The sequence below is a fragment of the Solanum lycopersicum genome, chromosome 2, assembly GCF_036512215.1.
Source record: "Solanum lycopersicum chromosome 2, SLM_r2.1".
In the NCBI taxonomy this organism is placed as follows: Eukaryota; Viridiplantae; Streptophyta; class Magnoliopsida; order Solanales; family Solanaceae; genus Solanum; species Solanum lycopersicum.
Genome location: NC_090801.1, coordinates 62,304,341 through 62,321,430, shown reverse-complemented (window position 1 = coordinate 62,321,430; position 17,090 = coordinate 62,304,341). Strand labels below are relative to the sequence as shown.

Genomic DNA, 17,090 nt, shown 5'->3' with positions numbered 1-17,090 from the left:
TGATGCATTATCTTACCGTAAAATATAGCGTTTACTGATCACTTTTTTTTTTTTGAGTTACCAAAAAAATCATACTTTTATTTAGATAATTATATCTTTAACAAGTCCTTCTAATTGTAACATCATGGTATAAGATGAATTTTGATGATCCAGTATGGGTCTTAGGCAAACACAAACCAACTTTTCACATACCACCAGACTATGTGTTATAATACCAATATCAGGTTATAACTATTTTGACAATATGCATACTGAAGAACTATTCACTGGTGAATCAAACTTTAAGATTATAATTCAAATGAAGACATATGAAGTGAGGGTATCGATAAAATGGTACAAAAACTAGCATCATAAAGTGCCTAAAGACAAATTTATATTCAAATTTGAGCTAAATTGATGATAGAAGTACAAACAGAAAAACTAATGAAACCTCTTCTAACCATAATTCTGTAAAGTGGTATGTCTTTCTTCTGACTACCCTTTTCATAGTTTTACCGCGAAGTGCCTTCAGTCGTGATAGAAGAACAGTTGATCACATAGCATACCTCACATTCAGCAAGGATAAGTAGACAAAGTTCAGAATCTCCACCGCGTTTATTCTTTTCCAGGTTGCTTATTAGCACCAACAGCAAAGAATTCTGTAATGACTTCAAGGGGCATGCCTTTTGTTTCAGGAACCTTGAGGAAAACGAATACCCAAGCAATGGCACATACTACAGCATAGATGCCAAAGACACCAGCTAGTCCGATGGTGTTGAGCATGACGGGGAGTGAGTAAGTGACAATAATGTCTCCAATCCAAAATGTGAGAGCACATATAGCGATACATATGCCACGAACACTGGTGGGGAATATCTCAGAGCAGAGGATGTTGGGAATTGGACCAAAACCCGTGACAAAGCAACAGAAGTAGACGACAACACTAATGGTGGAGATCACAGCATGCGTGACCTCACCCATGTCGATTACATTACCTAGGACTAGTACGATCAGTGACAGTAACAGGACAGGCAAAGTAGTCAGCAGAAGCAACCTGGAGAAGTCATATAATTACATTATTCAAAAGGGTAAGGTAATATAACTACTTGTTAAGTTTTGAAATGAACAAGTGTAACTAGAGTTCTTAATTTGTATTACCACATTATAGAAATCTGATCCAAGACATGAATGTTTCAGTAACACCAAATTCATATACAAGGAATCCAAGTGTGTATGTAAACGAGTAATTGATATAGCAAAGCTTGATATTTTTGCTATTTCCAGGTTTCGTTTAGATTATGGAAATAAGCGAACTAGTGTTACCTTCTGCCAGCAATGTCCATCAGTCTCATTGCAATGCCTATACTTGGAAGCATTAACAAAGTTGTGAGGCCACTTATGAGGAATGATGCCGATTCTGAACCAATACCTAAATTTGATAGCAGAACTCCTACTCCTGCTTGTTCAAGAATTTGGGGAGTATAGTAGAGAACCCCATTTATACCAGAAAACTGATTAAGAAACAAGATGTGAGTAGCCGCGTGATCATCAACAACAACACTAAAAATTCTACTCAATCCAAAACAAGTTGACTCAACTATATGGATATTGTATATACATTTACACCATTTGGGCACATCTCACTCTACCACTCAATACGTTATCTTCAAATACAAATTAGGGGTTCTCCAAAACTCGAGGTTTTCTAACAAACGCTAAGACCACATGATCAAGATTCACTCCCAACTAGTTGATATTTGCTAATACGAATCTGTTCCTTCATTCTCTTATGTTCTTTGCTAAGTCCTCATGCGAGAAATGTTTGATTTTAGCACAAGACATGGAGGTAAAACAAGATCTTAGCAGAAAGTCAATGATTATGCAGTATTTAGATCTCAACACTGATTCCACATAATTGTGTTTCTTCTTAATAAGAACCAAGCTAAAAAAAGGTAAAATCTCTGATGGTTCTATTCATACTTTGGAGATATCATAAAAACAAACATAAGCCCCCTTTACCTGCTGCAGTATTTGAATTCCAACTCCAACTATGAGAGCATGCTTGACTCCCGGCTCAAAAAGAGCTCTCCAACCAATCGCCTTTGTAATAGGTCCAGTTTGTTTCTCTACTGCTTCCTCAATAGTCTGTTGAGCCAAGATGCTCTCTGTTCGAAGAACGGACTGACTCACTAAAGCAGCAGCATGTACGGTGTCACCTTCTCCATGAGCATCACAACCTGGAAGGGACATAATTGAACCACGCCTTGATCCAACACTAGCCTCTTGATGCAAATAAATCCTTTTGAGTGCTCCTTCCTTTTTCTCATCTTTTCTGTATGCTAGCTGCCAACCACCACCTATACCCATACTGGCATGTTCTCCAGCATTTGCAGTATTGTAACTGCTACCCTGTCTCATGCTTAATGAGGTTGGAGGCCCTTCTGTACCTGACCCTTGCCGTGAGAGCAATGGGCTCCTCAAATTGTCATCAGATTCTGCCCCAGAAGCATCAGAATGCTTGTCACCATCCCTTTGACTTTCTTCATCCCAGTTTTCGTGTTTTACTTGACTCTCTGATATATTGAACATGCTGCCAAAATTTGTGAAAAGCATGCTGCGCATACTTCCCATCTCTGGTAGCTTCTCATGAACACTGCCAAATAGAGTGACCATAGGATCCATAAGAGCACTTTGGTTTGCTACACTCCCATGACGGGAGACCAGACCAAGAGTACTTTGTCCAGTAACAGGTTTGGCTATCCATGACTGACCCTCTTCAGCTCCATATAGCTTGATACGATCCTTCTCTACTGCATGCTCCTGGTTATCATCAAGTTCATCATCTGGACTGATTATGTACTCCTCTATAGAAACTTCGCCTCCTGCGCCTAAACCTTCCATCAGCAAGGCCATTTCACCTGCAAGCGGAAAGGATTCTCGTGCCCATTAGGATTCTGGTTACTTCAAGTGTTAAAAACCCAAGAAGTACCTTTAAGTTTGAAAAAACCTTATTTTACCTATCACCAAACCTTAATATTTTTGAGAAATAAAATACTTATCGTTCATAAATTGGAGATACTTGTTTTCCTGTAAAACTTGACTTCTGTCAGTAAGTTTTTCTGGAAAAAAATTTGCATTCAGAAAAAATAATGGCTGCTTTCATATAGAATTAAGTGACACATGAAAAACGAACCAATATTTTAATCTGGAGCTCATGAAAGTTTATTTCCTGAAATACAGTAGGCAAATAAATTGAGCAGAGTTGGACAAAGAAGGCTCTGCAATAACTCAATTAAATGAAATGATTCAATGTGGAAGAGTGGCATCTAATGTGTTTATACCGGTTGCATTTAAATCGATTTGAAGCTTGAGAAAAGAACAAATGGGCTTTAGTCTTTACAAAATCAACCGCAAATTTGAGCTTACAGCTTGCAACAAGATTCAACTTATGAATAGATTTCTATTATAAGCTTGAACTTAATTTGCAAATGGGGAAAGGATAGGAAGGGCAGGGCGTTCAAGAAAGTTAGCTCAAACTCTTGTAAGATTAAACTTAGGAGCAAACTTACAGAACTTAAGAAATAAGTTGTTTCTGTAAAGAAAAATGGTAGCTGGAGGCATACCTGAGACATCGTCCCTGCCACGTAGTCTCTGTAAAACTTTTTTGGCCTCTTTCATCCGACCTTTACTAACAAGCCACCTCGGAGATTCAGGCAAATAGAACAAAGCCAGAAAGAAATAAGCAAGAGAAGGAATCGAGAGAACCCCAAGCATTAGTCTCCAACTAGGTGACACTGTCAACGACATTGAAAAGACCATACAGTATGAGAGGAACATTCCAACACTTCCAGTGAACTGAGGGAAGGTATTAAGACGCCCTCTTATTTCTGGTGGGGCAGTCTCAGATATATAAACAGGAACAAGTGTTACAGCAAGACCAATACCAAATCCATCCAACAGCCTTGCTAGAAGCAACACATTAATACTTGGAGACCACAACATTACTAAACCACTGACAAAATAAAGGACAGATGAAATAATAAGCATTGGACGCCGACCAAACATATCAGATACAGGTCCAGAGCATGTTGTGATCACAGTCGCTCCAATTAGCGACATAGCAACAATTAGCCCTTCTATTCCTGCCTGGGTTTGCAAATTGAATTCCTTCTTGATGTAAAGAACAGCTCCTGAAACATATCACAAACAATAAACAATACCATGCCTTAGTGTTAGTATGTCCAGATCTTGCCAAAGTTGGAACATGTATGTAGCTAAAAACATGTGTCGTTGAAGTTCTGATGGTCACACTAGGAATCACTGTAAAGTGTAAATTCCCTAAATCGTCAACAGCTAAGCCTCACCACAACTCACAAGCAATATGAATTTCACACCTATCCATGTCGCTCCATTTAAACTCATTTTAATCCAGAATTTAGTACTTCTCTCTATTATAGACGATAAACTAGAAATAGAGACGCTAGAATTTCTCTTTATCTTCTATTAGCATGTATATCACAGACACAACAAAAAGTGCTAAAGATAATTTTTCTAGAGAACAGAAAACACACACACACGAAAAAAACGAACATGAGATTAAGCAGAAAATACCTGCTATTGTTGCATTGTCCCATCCTTGCAACAAGTTGCCAATGGCAGCAGTCAATGCAACTAGCACAGCTCCGTCCATCCTTAAAAAATCAAATCTTTTGCTTTATGTGGAAATAATGAACCCCAACTTCTCCTAATTGCAGAAGCACCTAAAATCAGAACACACAAAAGACAACAGCAATAAGAACAAACATATAGAAATCAAAGCCATAACCCCCCAATTATTCAGTTCTAAAAAACAGGATCATATTATATAACAGGAAGAAAGATCCTATAAAATGCTTCAAGAATCCTATATCTAAATTGCCACAAACTACTACTATCATAATTCCAGAACCCCACAACATAACAACCAAAAAAAAAAGTGCACTAAGTTGCCCCTACGCACAGGACGGTCTATTGCACGTAGCCTGTAGCCTTACCCTTGCAAAAATCTGTTTCCACAACTGAAATGAATGACAACAACTTTACCACTTACACATAAAACTAAAAATTCTCTCTTTAATTTACTTATACACACAAAAAAATGATTACAATACCTGGGAGTGAAAAAGAGTGAACACAAATACATGAAAGAATGAAACTTTTTTATACTTTTATAAAGTCCCAATATTTAATTTCTCTTGAGAAACAAAAAAAATGGGGTTAATGTTAGTATATAGACAATAACACCATATGATTTTTTTTTGTGTGTGTATTAGAGAGAGAAAAAAGAAACAACAGAAATTGCAGACAAAAGAGAGAGAAATATTGGATCTGTTAGAATTATATACTCTCACCATTACTTGGTTCTCATTATTTTACTCTTCCATTCATAGCAAAGATTCGAAATTTTCTGCGTTTACATTGTTCTAATTCATCTCTTTTGATGACAGTTGTCATTTTTCACTAATCATATGCATATTCCCTCTTCTTTCTTTTTGTTTATTTTATCTTTCTTTATTTTTATTCGGTTAGATCAACACATTTATATTAAAATTATATTTTCTATGTTGGAATATAAAGTTAATTGATTTCAAAATATTTGTAATAATTTGATGATTTTCTATATTATGGAGAAAAGAAATGTTATTTTACACTATTGAATTATATCAGTTTATTTGTCATGATTGCTGATATATTTGTTTTTTTATTAGAAAAAAAAATGAACTTTAAAAGGTGGTGTCTGTCAATGAACAACGTTACGTTAGTGCATGAAAATTGATCTGCTACGTGTGAAATACTATGTTAGTATTTCTTGGTCCCATGTGTTAATAAAGACTTTATATTATTTAATTTTTGGCTCTTTTAGGTCCCTCATGACTGCATCAGTGTCTGTGTAACTCATGCATATATGAGTTATTATATATTAATTGAATTGAATAATGTTCCATATAAGGTAGCACATGCATTACATGTTCATGTAACATCAATAGATTTTTCTTTTTCCACCATGTGGAACACATATTCAGCTAAAGGACTTTTATGATGCAATTCAATTGGAAATCAACCACAATGTACATTGTGTTACATGAGGATTTCATGACGTTCAAAGAAGTGAAGAGTTGTATCTCGTTCATCATAACAGAGTATAGGGTTAGTCTGCCATGAGTGAACAAGAAAAGCATCGACATTGATTATCATCACATTTTGCATCAAACAGGAGTTTCAACGATATCATAAACAAGTAGGAGGGTGTAGAACATAGTCTTGTGTACAAAATGAGGGTTAAGGCAAAACATCAGTGAATTCAAAAGGTCCACAAATGTTTCAAAAAATCAAAAATCATTTCATATTACTGTAGGTGTGGCTTCTCCTAAGTTGGAGCTGTAAGATGAATCAGGGATAATGTACATGCAAAAGTTTTGGCTGATGACAGTAGAGATTAGATGATACAAAAGAGTCATTTGCGGCACTCTTTTTACACAAGCATATGTATATTACAGCAACAGAATGGAACTACTCCACCACCTCTTTAGTTTGAACAGGATTGTGCTCACTACTTGAATGTGGTTGCTGCACCTGGGCTCTGTCATTACTGAGCACATTTTGGATAAATTCTATTAGAAGTGACAAAAACCATCATTATTTAGTAAAAGAGATGAACGCTCAAAATTTTCAGGACAAGAAGACTTCTTAGCAGATACTAATCTAATAAAACATTACAGTCTATATCTGCAGAATTTATAGAGTAACGTTGCATATTAAAGAATTTGTACTAGTGCAACAAAGATTCGATATGGTAATGGTGTAGGAAGAGGGAAGAAAGAGAAGTTCAAATCTCAACAATAACTACTAACATAGAGAAAAATAGTTATGCATTACTGAACTAACATAGGAAAGAAACTGAATTATTCCACTCACCATTCAAGCTCCTTTAGATCAGCTACAGCCCTCTCCAGTGCATATAAAGCCATCTTCTTCACCTAATACAAACAGCAAAAATGAAAAGTTATACTCCCGTGGCCAATACGGAAAACAAACTTCATAAACAAAAAGGAGGAATTTTAAGCAACAAAATAAAAAGATATAAATTTGTACTTCACATCCCCTCTTTTTTCCTCTCTTTTTTCAGTTTTGCTACTTCTCGATCAATTCGCCACCTAATTTCACTTTACAATGTTCTTCTATGGTCAGGTCAGCAAACAGCGAAACTAGTCCTACCCGCTATCTTAATTTATATTCCAGTTAATTCTCATCTAGGCCGCATAACCTCTTCCATAAAACTAAGACTAATAGATTGATTAGCTCAAGTACTACAACACATCTGAAGAGAAAATCAGTCTGCAAAATCTTTAATATTCAGTAAAACAATGCAAGACAAGTAGGATACGAGGAGAAGCTAACGAGAAAGAAACATAGTTAAATTCCTAAAATAACACCTTAGTTATCGATTAGCTCATTTATAAAACCAACTATGGCTAGTGAGGAAATGATTGACACATCCTCTTCTCCTACACATTGTCCTAGCCATAATGAAGAAAGAGTCACTAAGACTTTATCACTATTTTAAGCAACCTTAAATTAAGCATTAAGCAATCTTTTCTAAATTTTTGTGTAAAAGAGGAGCTAACAGCAACAAACTTCGTTAATGAGATGTCATACAATTGCAGTATAGGAGACTGCACATAGTCCACTTTAAAAGAATAAGACAGTACTTCTACAAAATCATACCCCAGACGTGCTTCTATATTCAAGTGAATAAAAACATATACAAAAAGAAAAGGAGAAGGAGCAGAGGTGGAAATGGCAAAACTTCTCATGGATTTCAACCGTTCCAACAAAATACCTATCATAGCTCATTAATGCATTCACAACAGGACCAACATGGGCTTAAATCCTTAAAAAACTCGGGAAATTACAAGATCACAAATGAGTCCAGGATTTAAAGCGTCAAATCCCATGAGACCGTCCATTCTTTTAAAAAAGGAAATAATCAAAAAAAAAAAACAGCTTGCAATTCCCTGTTTCGCATGTATGCACAGAATTCAAGCTTACAACAAAGCATATATCTCCAAAGATTTCCCTTTCTTTTTTGAATTAGTAATAACACTTGTTGAGCGCTGTAACTCCATTGAAGGAGTATCATATCAACAATCATTTTCTTAAGATTTTCTGGTCCATAACTCAAAATTAAAGAGTTACTGAAGATCATAAACAGAAGTATTTAGCATGTCTCTAGAATCAAGAAATAGAGCTCACCTCCAACTTGTCCTCTTTAGCCCTGTGTTTTTGGGGAAGCATACGAAATTCCTTGGTCAAGCGAATGCACTCGCCCACATTTTCAGGTGAAACAAAATCGAGAGCAACCTTTATACAAGACTTTAATTCCAAAAAAAGAGAGACAGATGAGATAGAATGGAAAACAGAATCATGATGTAGAATGAAGCAGGGAGACTTAAAAATTTATTCACATGTCCTCTAGGGTGTAATACCCAAGATCACAAAAATATCACCATATCACACAACCTTCTAGTTGAAATAGCAAGGAACAGTTCAAAGTGTAACTCACAAGTTTTTGTAAGAGATCTATCGTTGTAATATGCCCTTTTGATAGTTCAAGTAATGTAATGCAATTGATTCCACAAGCAAAAAGTAGCCTAGACAAATGAGCTACAAGAAACAATATCTGTAGCTATTTCTAGGTACATAACACTTGCTAAGAACCAAGAGATGTGATGCCTGTATGGTGTATGCAAGCTCCATCCTTGACATTTTGCATATAAAAGAAGATTCCTACTCTAAAATTTCAAAGGAGATCAGATGATTATAAGCAGACAGGTTAAGGTTCATGCAGCACGGATGTGCATGAAGATGAGGGGATAAACACCATATAGTTGTCTACCGAAATCTATCATACCAAACCTACAGTGAAAATTTTCCAAGCTTTTCTTGTGCCTTGGGTTTATTTCCCCTATTTCTTTGTGCATGACAGGACCTTTTTAACAGGTTGGGGGCTACTGGCGAAGCAAGCAATATGGTACAGGTGAACTCAATTAGGATCACTGTTAAGAAGTATATGGCATAAAAGTAACAAAAGATTACTGCACCTTCAGATTTCTAACTTGATGGGGACACCCAGCAGGAATGAGAACTGCTTCTCCAAGTTTTTGCACAAACGTCCAAGGTTCAATGCCTACAGTATGAAAATAAGTTACTAAGGTGAACACAAAATAGATGACATCTAAATAGGTATCACACTAACCAAAATCTTGCTTGAGTTTCTCCTTGTGATACGTGGTTAAGTAGAAAACTTGATCATGAATTGGGTGAACAACCTACAGAGTTGAATTAGCAAAAAAGCAATCATTAACTACTAACATTTCAATTAGATAAAATCTTAAATAATTTGGCAGCATCAGAATGTGTGTTCTACTAAAGACGAAACAAATAGACCAGAGGACAGTTGAAGAATTTGATAGACAACAAAGTTCTTGCACCTACATACTGCAGTTTACAGGTTAATGAACAGCAAAGTAAGCAAGATAACACAACTATCACCAGCCAACATGCACTGCCATGAAACTAATGCTCCTAAGCTCTATAATTGTACTTTGTCTCTTGTTTTTTGATGGATGTTCATTTGTTCATATGATGGAGAAGAAAAACACTGCATATTTATCTATTACTTATAATTGTGGAGTCTGGACAAGCTTGCATGAACCTCAACTAGTTCCACAAGATACATGGTCCCCACCACCACCACTAACATCAAGTCTCGGGTAACTTTGTCCGCCAAGGCTAAAACAAATAAATAGGAAGAATTCACATAGTGTTGTTTGTTGTCTGTATTGGGATTCAAACCTAATACCTCATGATTCTCAATCCACTTCATTATCCACTAGGTCATACCCTTAGGGTGCAATCACTATACTCCATATTGTATTTTGCTAGTGTCTCTCCCCAATGACAATCCTAAACAAGTAACTAAAGTTGAGTCAATATTGAAGTTCTTCACTTTTACGGATATGAATGTACTAAGGGAAATTAAGAAGACTTTCTCAATTTCTGTCCTTTGCTAGTCCTTCCAAATTGTTCCATCTCCACAAGGCACTTCACAAGCATATCATCTGCATACCAGGTGAGATACCTGTGCTTGTTCCCTATTTATTGCTGCATTGCCTTTTAGGAACTCACCTGTTGCTGCAATCTTCATCATCTTGCTAAGGGCTTCAACTATCGGTATGAGACAATACCCATGTTGCAAACCCCATGTACTTGCGAAAACACATGTGGGTTCCCGTGTGACCTATTTTGCTCTTTTGGTTTAATCCATAGTACTTCATCTCTTTCTTTAAATGATAAGTTTCTCTCTGTCCATCAATTCAAATAAATGCAACTAAAAGATACCATCAAAATTGACAAGACATTTTACAATTATCTATCCACTTTTTACACAAACTACTATTTCACTTTTCTCTACAAAACTATCAATTAAGATTGATTCAAATTCTTTACTTTAAAATAATAGTGCAGCACACATTATGGATTGAAGGAACATATTCTTTTTTCACACTTATGCGTTATGTTTCACATTAATGAGGGATATGCACCTGGTCCACCGGAGAACCAAGTGTATGCTTGAATTCCTTCTGATGCTCTTTAAGATAATCCTCGAGCTTGGGAACATCCTGTCTCCTAAAGATATCCCAGACTGCACCACCATTTTCTTCCTCTGGTCCATCAAACTTGTTTTCAAGATCAACCACCTGATCAGAAGATAAACTGCCCTCCAATTGCACATTCTCGTCAGAGGAAAAAACATCACTGGCTTTTTCTTGTTTTGCAGATGCAAAATCATTCTTACGAACTAGATGATCATCTGTATCAGTATTATTTAGTTCTTTTTGATCATCTGAAGCAGAAGCTTTCTTTTTCTTCAGCTCATCAATTTTTGAAAGCTGCCACTTAGTAATAGTAACATCAGCAGTATGCATTAAAATATTCACCTGCAACATCAAGAAAATAGCAAATTAATTTTTACAATTAAAATAATACTGGAAAATGGTGTGAAATTATATTAAAAAGGTAATTTTTAAGTTCTTCCGCATTTACACAAATATACCACCATGTTTAGGAAAAGGAAATCCCAAGGGTAATTAATGGCATCAAAGGTCAAGGCACAAGGGTAATTAATGTGCTGGAAACCAACTATTAACTATTAATGCATACCGCATCAGACATATCACAATGAAGCTTTGTAACGGAATCTCCATGTCCAAGTTCTTGAGCAAATCCATATGCTATATATGTTTTTGGACCCAGATCTGGCTTCAGTATACCATCTGGAAGTTTGGAAGCAACATTAAGAATACCAGAAAGGGGATGTGTGTATTCTTTGTACGGCAAGGCTCTAATGAATTCTGCTCCATGGCGTGGCAACCGCTTCTCGAATTCTGTAGATGGGGGCCAGTCCTTAAGCTTAAGCATTTCGGGCCACGAATCTGGGTGTGCTCGACCTTCAACATAACCCCTAAAAAATTGACGAATATTTATATCCACCTGAAAAACATGAAGACAAAAGACAAGTTTATTTCAGCGTTGACAGAAAGACACATTTTAATCAGCTAGATTAGAGCCATGGTGACTCTGTCAACCAAGTATCATGAACCCTCTGAACCAACCATATCATATTTCAAGTGAACCTAGCATCAATTCACTGATTATCTTTTTATAGGTAGACCATGCAGTGTATAGTTTTCAGTCTCTCCAACGAACATTTCCCTCCCATTTGATGCATTAACTCTCAATTTGGGACATCACAAAATTTTATATACTCTAAATTTGATATTACTGGTAGGCAATAAAAGGCTAGCAAACAGTATTTAAACATTTGATGAGATGCTCTTTCTGCTCTTACCAAATGAATCTTTAGAGGCAATAGCTTTTAATTACTGGACCAATTTATCGACAATGGAGTCTATCTCGCCTCAAGTTTATACATTTCAATTTCAGGCTTGAATTAATCAGACAACAGCCAGGCTATGACATTGGAAAGCTACATTATATTCTCTAAATATCATTATGTGGCATCAACATGGAAGGTGTTAGCTAATTGCATCCAAGGTATAAATTACGAACTCAAATCACTGACTGATATAGTGTACATGAAAGGACATCTACAGCCAGAGAGCACTGCACATAATAGCAATAACACATAGTATCTATGAGACTCTTCAAAGACCTCGAAAGAAAACGAGAAAAGGGATTACATGATTGTAACTGGGTTACTCACAGACTAGAAATTATCTCTCATAGAAAAAACTGCGCTTGCACAATATAGTGCTGTAATTCCAGAAAATACTACTCATTTTGGTTATGTGCTGCTTAAACTCTAAAAGTTTTGTAGATTAGCAAATCAAGCACACAAAAGATTACGACTTCCAGTAGAACAGGAAATAAAAGAGAAGGGACCATCAAGATGATGCACCTCACACCAATCACAACAATCAACTGCTGTCACCATCAAATCTGATGAGCCCTTCTTGATTGCTATATTACGGAAGGCACGCCACATCACCATTGGTTCCCAGCTTAATCCAGATGTTAATTCAAGAACGTTGCTTACAATAACAGGTTCTCCCATTCTCCAATGTTTCTGGAAGTGCTCCAGGTGCCCTTCCTGTATGTCACTTGAAGGGCAGAACAAATAATTGTCATCAGAATCTGATCTGGAAGCTGCTTTTCTTCTATTATTAGAGTTACAGGTACACTGTTCTTCAGTGGAGTGGGCCTCACTGGCAGATGAATTTGCTTTGACTAAGTTTTCAACTTCCCTCATTATCTGTTCAACCTGCTTTTCATCAATGAGACACTTAAGCTCCAGGCGGTTATTTCCACAGCCACCTCTTTCCTTTGGTGGGCAAGGTATTTCACCAGTTTCTTTTGCTTTCCATTCAGGGAGCCTTCTGTCTTCATCTGCACAATCAGCATTATTCATCAAACTAGAAGAAGTTTTATAAGGTGAACATGACACGAGATTTCCTCCTTGCAGGTAAAGTTTTTTATCTATTATGAAACTAAACAAGTACCACTATCTCACCTCTTAGAAAACAGCCTTCTCGAATTTCCTGACAGCAGGTCAGACAGAGATCATAAGAACAAGTTGTACAATTTCTATGAAGATCAACAATGGAGGTATTGCAGTTGTTGCTGCAATAAAAGATAGCATATTAAGTCAATGGGTAAGACAACCAGAACCAAGGGAGAAAATGAGCAAGTCAAGAAAGGGGCATACCAATAAACACGCTCATCCTTATAAAGGAAGGCACTTGGTATTCTTAGCCGTTTCAGTGACGAACCTGCACCATAGCCACCATTTTGACTGAATAAATGGGTAACTACTTTGAAAAGTATGAAATCACTAGAAAATAGCAGCAGATAGCGAGTTAAACCAACAAATCACAGGAAGTTCCCCACCTGCAGAAAAGACCAAAATTTCTTTTACATCATGTAACTTAATCCACCTCACGCTTAAGACCTCAAGGAAACAGGAATTATGCTTTGTTTCAAGCTGACTATGACATATAAATGGAACAAAATAACTTTCCAAGTGAAGTCACATTCTATTGTAGTTATTACAAAGAAAAGTATCTCCTGCATTGGTTAAACACTGCATCCTATTTGAAAGGCTTCCCAACTATTTGGTAATAAATCAGACTCCTTAAAAAGGTGATAAGATTTAGTGAAGTGAATTCAAGTTACTGCGTAATGGACTTTGGTCTAGCCTCTTAATATATCTTAAAGCTACAAATGCCTCCACTATAAGCATGATTGCAAAAAACTTGTATACAAAGTTCAACCCAAGAAGGAGCAAATAATACCTCAGAACAAAGGCATTGTGCACAAATAGCAGCAGATGGAAGGCAAAAGTCACTAAAAGGGTATGCATATATCACCGGGGAATCATTTTAAGTACAGAAAAAGAGCGGTACACATAATACCTCTAATTGATGTCTCCATCTCCTTTTCCATAGTCTGATCATGGATAAAAGTTTTCAAAAATGGGTAAAGTGCATCCACAAGATACTTCAAGCAATTAATTCTTTCATTGTTTTCCTGTGGTATTCCTAAATATTTTGCTTCCTGTAATACAAGGAGAAGATAATGCATCAGCATTCTGCAATCACACTTCACAAGCCTGAGGTATGTAGTAGAAAGTGGAACGTAGTAATATATATGTGGCAAAATCTAACCTTAGGAATAATGTTTTTGCGTAAACAATCTTTGCAATTGCAGTTCCCACGACAAACGGGGCATTCCTCGGCAATTGCTTCCTCTGACAGATGAGGGTACCTACATTCGTGGTTCGAATGAAATATGTTTGCAGATAGATCATTAACCAATATAGAATAAACATATGTGTGCGGGCAGGTTTGCTACTCGATTAGCTAACAGATTCTACATTCAGAGAGGGGCTTGCTCAGCAGTACTTCTTTTGTCATTAATTACAACAGTTTCAAACGAAAAGAGGCCCCTGACTAGCTTTTTACCTAATTTAAATAAATAAATTCATAATGTAGTCAATGGCAGGGAGATGAGAAAACATTAGAAATAGCAGCTGCTAACAAGTCTAATCCATCTTTCAAGCTAGTCGTAAGAGGTGGATTCAAGAAAGATAATTACAATTTCACCCTGTGATGAAAAGAAAATTCATTGGCATTCTACTAAGCATCTCTTCGCATGCATCCCCTCAGTAAACACTAAAATATCCTGTAAACGGAACAGCTGATCCAGAAATACGGAACATTGACACCAAAAAGAAGCTTCTTTGACTTCAAAAACAGATTTGATTGAGTAAACAAGAACAGTGAGAAACCCTCAAAAGGTAAAACCAACAAATTATTACCATCTTTTAATACATGGGCTGCAATAGCGTTTACCGCATCTTTTTCCACACCTCGCAACCTTTCTATCACTTTTCATGCACTGATGGCACATCTGGCAATCATCATATGGGTCCTGCTTAGTAAAATAATGTCAGGTTACGCTCATTAATTACAGAAAAATTACATCTGGATTTGAGCAAATGAATCTCACATCAGTACTGAAATGCTTTCTCCTTGGATCAGGCTTCTTCTTGTCCTTTGGATTTGTGCAATCATTTTGGTCACATTCAACCCCTTTCTTCACCACTCTACTAACCCTCCTCTCCCCATCCTCTTGTGAAACCATTTTTATTCCCTTCGAAAAAGACTTTTCAGGAGATTTGATCCATTTAGAACAAGGTTTCTCCTCATTGCCACGCTTTTTCTTTTTGTCACCCTCACCCTCTACTACTTCCCTCGGATCACCTAAACTAACAGGAACAGGCTTATCGTCCTCTGGTTCACTTAAATCATCAGAATCACTCGTATCGCTTCTCGCAACGTATCTTTTTCGCCGTTTTTCTACTCTCTTGACGACAGAAACACTAGCGGATGCACGGTGTAAATGCTGCTCACACATGGATTTACCTTCAACCTTAAAACCTTTGCATCTCCATTTCTTTCCATCTGATCTATGGCAACGGAGATCATCCGCCGGTACCGAGGAACGTTTCTCGCCGTCGCCATGATTCCGCTTAGTCATTGATCTACCTTGTGGTTTTTTAGGTTTGTTTTTTTAAGAGGGAAAACTGTAAAAGCAAACGGTTCAATAGTTGTTTTTGTTTCGTGTGTATGTGGGGATTTACAAAGAGAACATTCTTTGGTAACTACTAAGGTTTTGGAGTTCCGTGAACTCTAAAAGAGGGTCCCACCATCTTTTTTACAGAAGATTTTATTAGAATAAAAAATATTTTTAATTCGAAGATCGAACTAATTATTTTTCATACTTTTCTTCGTAATAAATATAAATAATCTTGTCATTCATATTAGTTAATAAGTCATTTAAATAATATTGACAAATAAATAGTATTTAATAGCAATAATAAAATAGATATGTTATAAATTCATCGAATGAGTGGATAGTCCATAAGGTTGGTACATGAACAACCATTCATATTCACTAGGTTACATGAACCTTTTTGGATAAGAATGTATCTATTTATTATGATATTTAATATGGTGACCTTTGGAGTGATTTCTCACTCTATAAATAGGGTTGTTCATTCACTATTGTAATAGATACAGATGACACTTAAATACACTTGAATAAGAAGAAAATTCCCCTTCTTCTATCTACTTCTCTTGTCTTCTTCTCTTTATGATTATATTCTTATGAGCTTGATTTTATAACACGTTATCAGCACGACTCTCTATCAAATTGAGAGTGCGTTCTTGTTTTTCTTTAGCTCATATTTTGGTTGATCTCGTTATGAAGATCAAAGTATTATATGCATAAAATCAGGTATGTATTTTCTAGAATATTTTATGATTTAGAATAAAAATAATATTCAGTCATTAACAATTATCAAGAACCGAAGACATATACTACTATTGGTTGAATATAACATGCTATACAAAACTTCTTAAATAGAAGAAGGTATAAAATTTTAATAGCATGAGTTTGAATGTTATTTTGATTGTTTTGAAAGACTGAAAGGGTGAGTCATGTTGTACTTCGGTTTATTATACCATTGGTTAAGGGTAAGACGATGGATTCAAGTTTCATCGCACCAAAAGGGTAAGACATCAGGTTAAAGTCCGGATGCACCATAATAAAAATATTTGAGGATAAGACGATAGATTTAAGTTCTATCGCACCAAAAGGGTAAGACATCAATTTGAGTTTTGATGCACCGTGATTGGGTTCAAGTCCCATAGAATTATGGCATAACACGCCTTATATGGATAAGACATTGAGTTTGAGTCAATGCACCATAGTGATGATATAATGATGACTAAGACTTTGATGAAAAGTCTTGAAATTCGTCCTATTGAATTGCTCCATTCCTTGAAAAAAATGTGGTAGCAACATATGATAATTTTAAAATCGCATGTTCACTTGCTCCGTTCTATCATATGAATGTGGTAGCAGTAAATAGTTCTGAAAGATGACAAATGATTAACAATATGAAAAAGAGCATGAAGGGACGGAAT

At 36.2% G+C, this 17,090-nt stretch overlaps 2 protein-coding genes across 4 annotated transcripts; both read right to left on the bottom strand.

Annotated features, from left to right (window-relative positions):
- Nucleotides 1-267: 267 nt before the first annotated feature.
- Nucleotides 268-5,500, bottom strand: LOC101264883 (monosaccharide-sensing protein 2-like). Of its 3 annotated transcripts, none has more exons than XM_069293781.1 (6): nt 5,370-5,500; nt 4,591-4,739; nt 3,603-4,169; nt 1,999-2,897; nt 1,303-1,490; nt 268-1,033 (listed from the first exon to the last, which is right to left on the bottom strand). In XM_069293781.1, the coding sequence occupies exons 2-6, from the start codon at nt 4,667-4,669 to the stop codon at nt 595-597; spliced, it is 2,172 nt and encodes a 723-aa protein (XP_069149882.1). In that variant the 5' UTR covers nt 4,670-4,739; nt 5,370-5,500; the 3' UTR covers nt 268-594. The 3 variants fall into 3 exon arrangements, with proteins under 3 accessions (XP_069149882.1, XP_069149881.1, XP_069149883.1); XM_069293780.1 differs by lacking the exon at nt 5,370-5,500 and adding an exon at nt 5,130-5,355; XM_069293782.1 differs by lacking the exon at nt 5,370-5,500 and adding an exon at nt 5,013-5,108.
- An 832-nt stretch (nt 5,501-6,332) lies between these two features.
- Nucleotides 6,333-15,759, bottom strand: LOC101265193 (lysine-specific demethylase JMJ26). The gene is made up of 14 exons (XM_004232538.5): nt 15,109-15,759; nt 14,918-15,030; nt 14,265-14,364; nt 14,013-14,154; nt 13,307-13,370; nt 13,112-13,221; nt 12,500-12,987; nt 11,242-11,571; nt 10,623-11,018; nt 9,275-9,347; nt 9,120-9,205; nt 8,272-8,391; nt 6,934-6,995; nt 6,333-6,607 (listed from the first exon to the last, which is right to left on the bottom strand). The coding sequence occupies exons 1-14, from the start codon at nt 15,637-15,639 to the stop codon at nt 6,529-6,531; spliced, it is 2,694 nt and encodes an 897-aa protein (XP_004232586.1). The 5' UTR covers nt 15,640-15,759; the 3' UTR covers nt 6,333-6,528.
- Nucleotides 15,760-17,090: the final 1,331 nt, after the last annotated feature.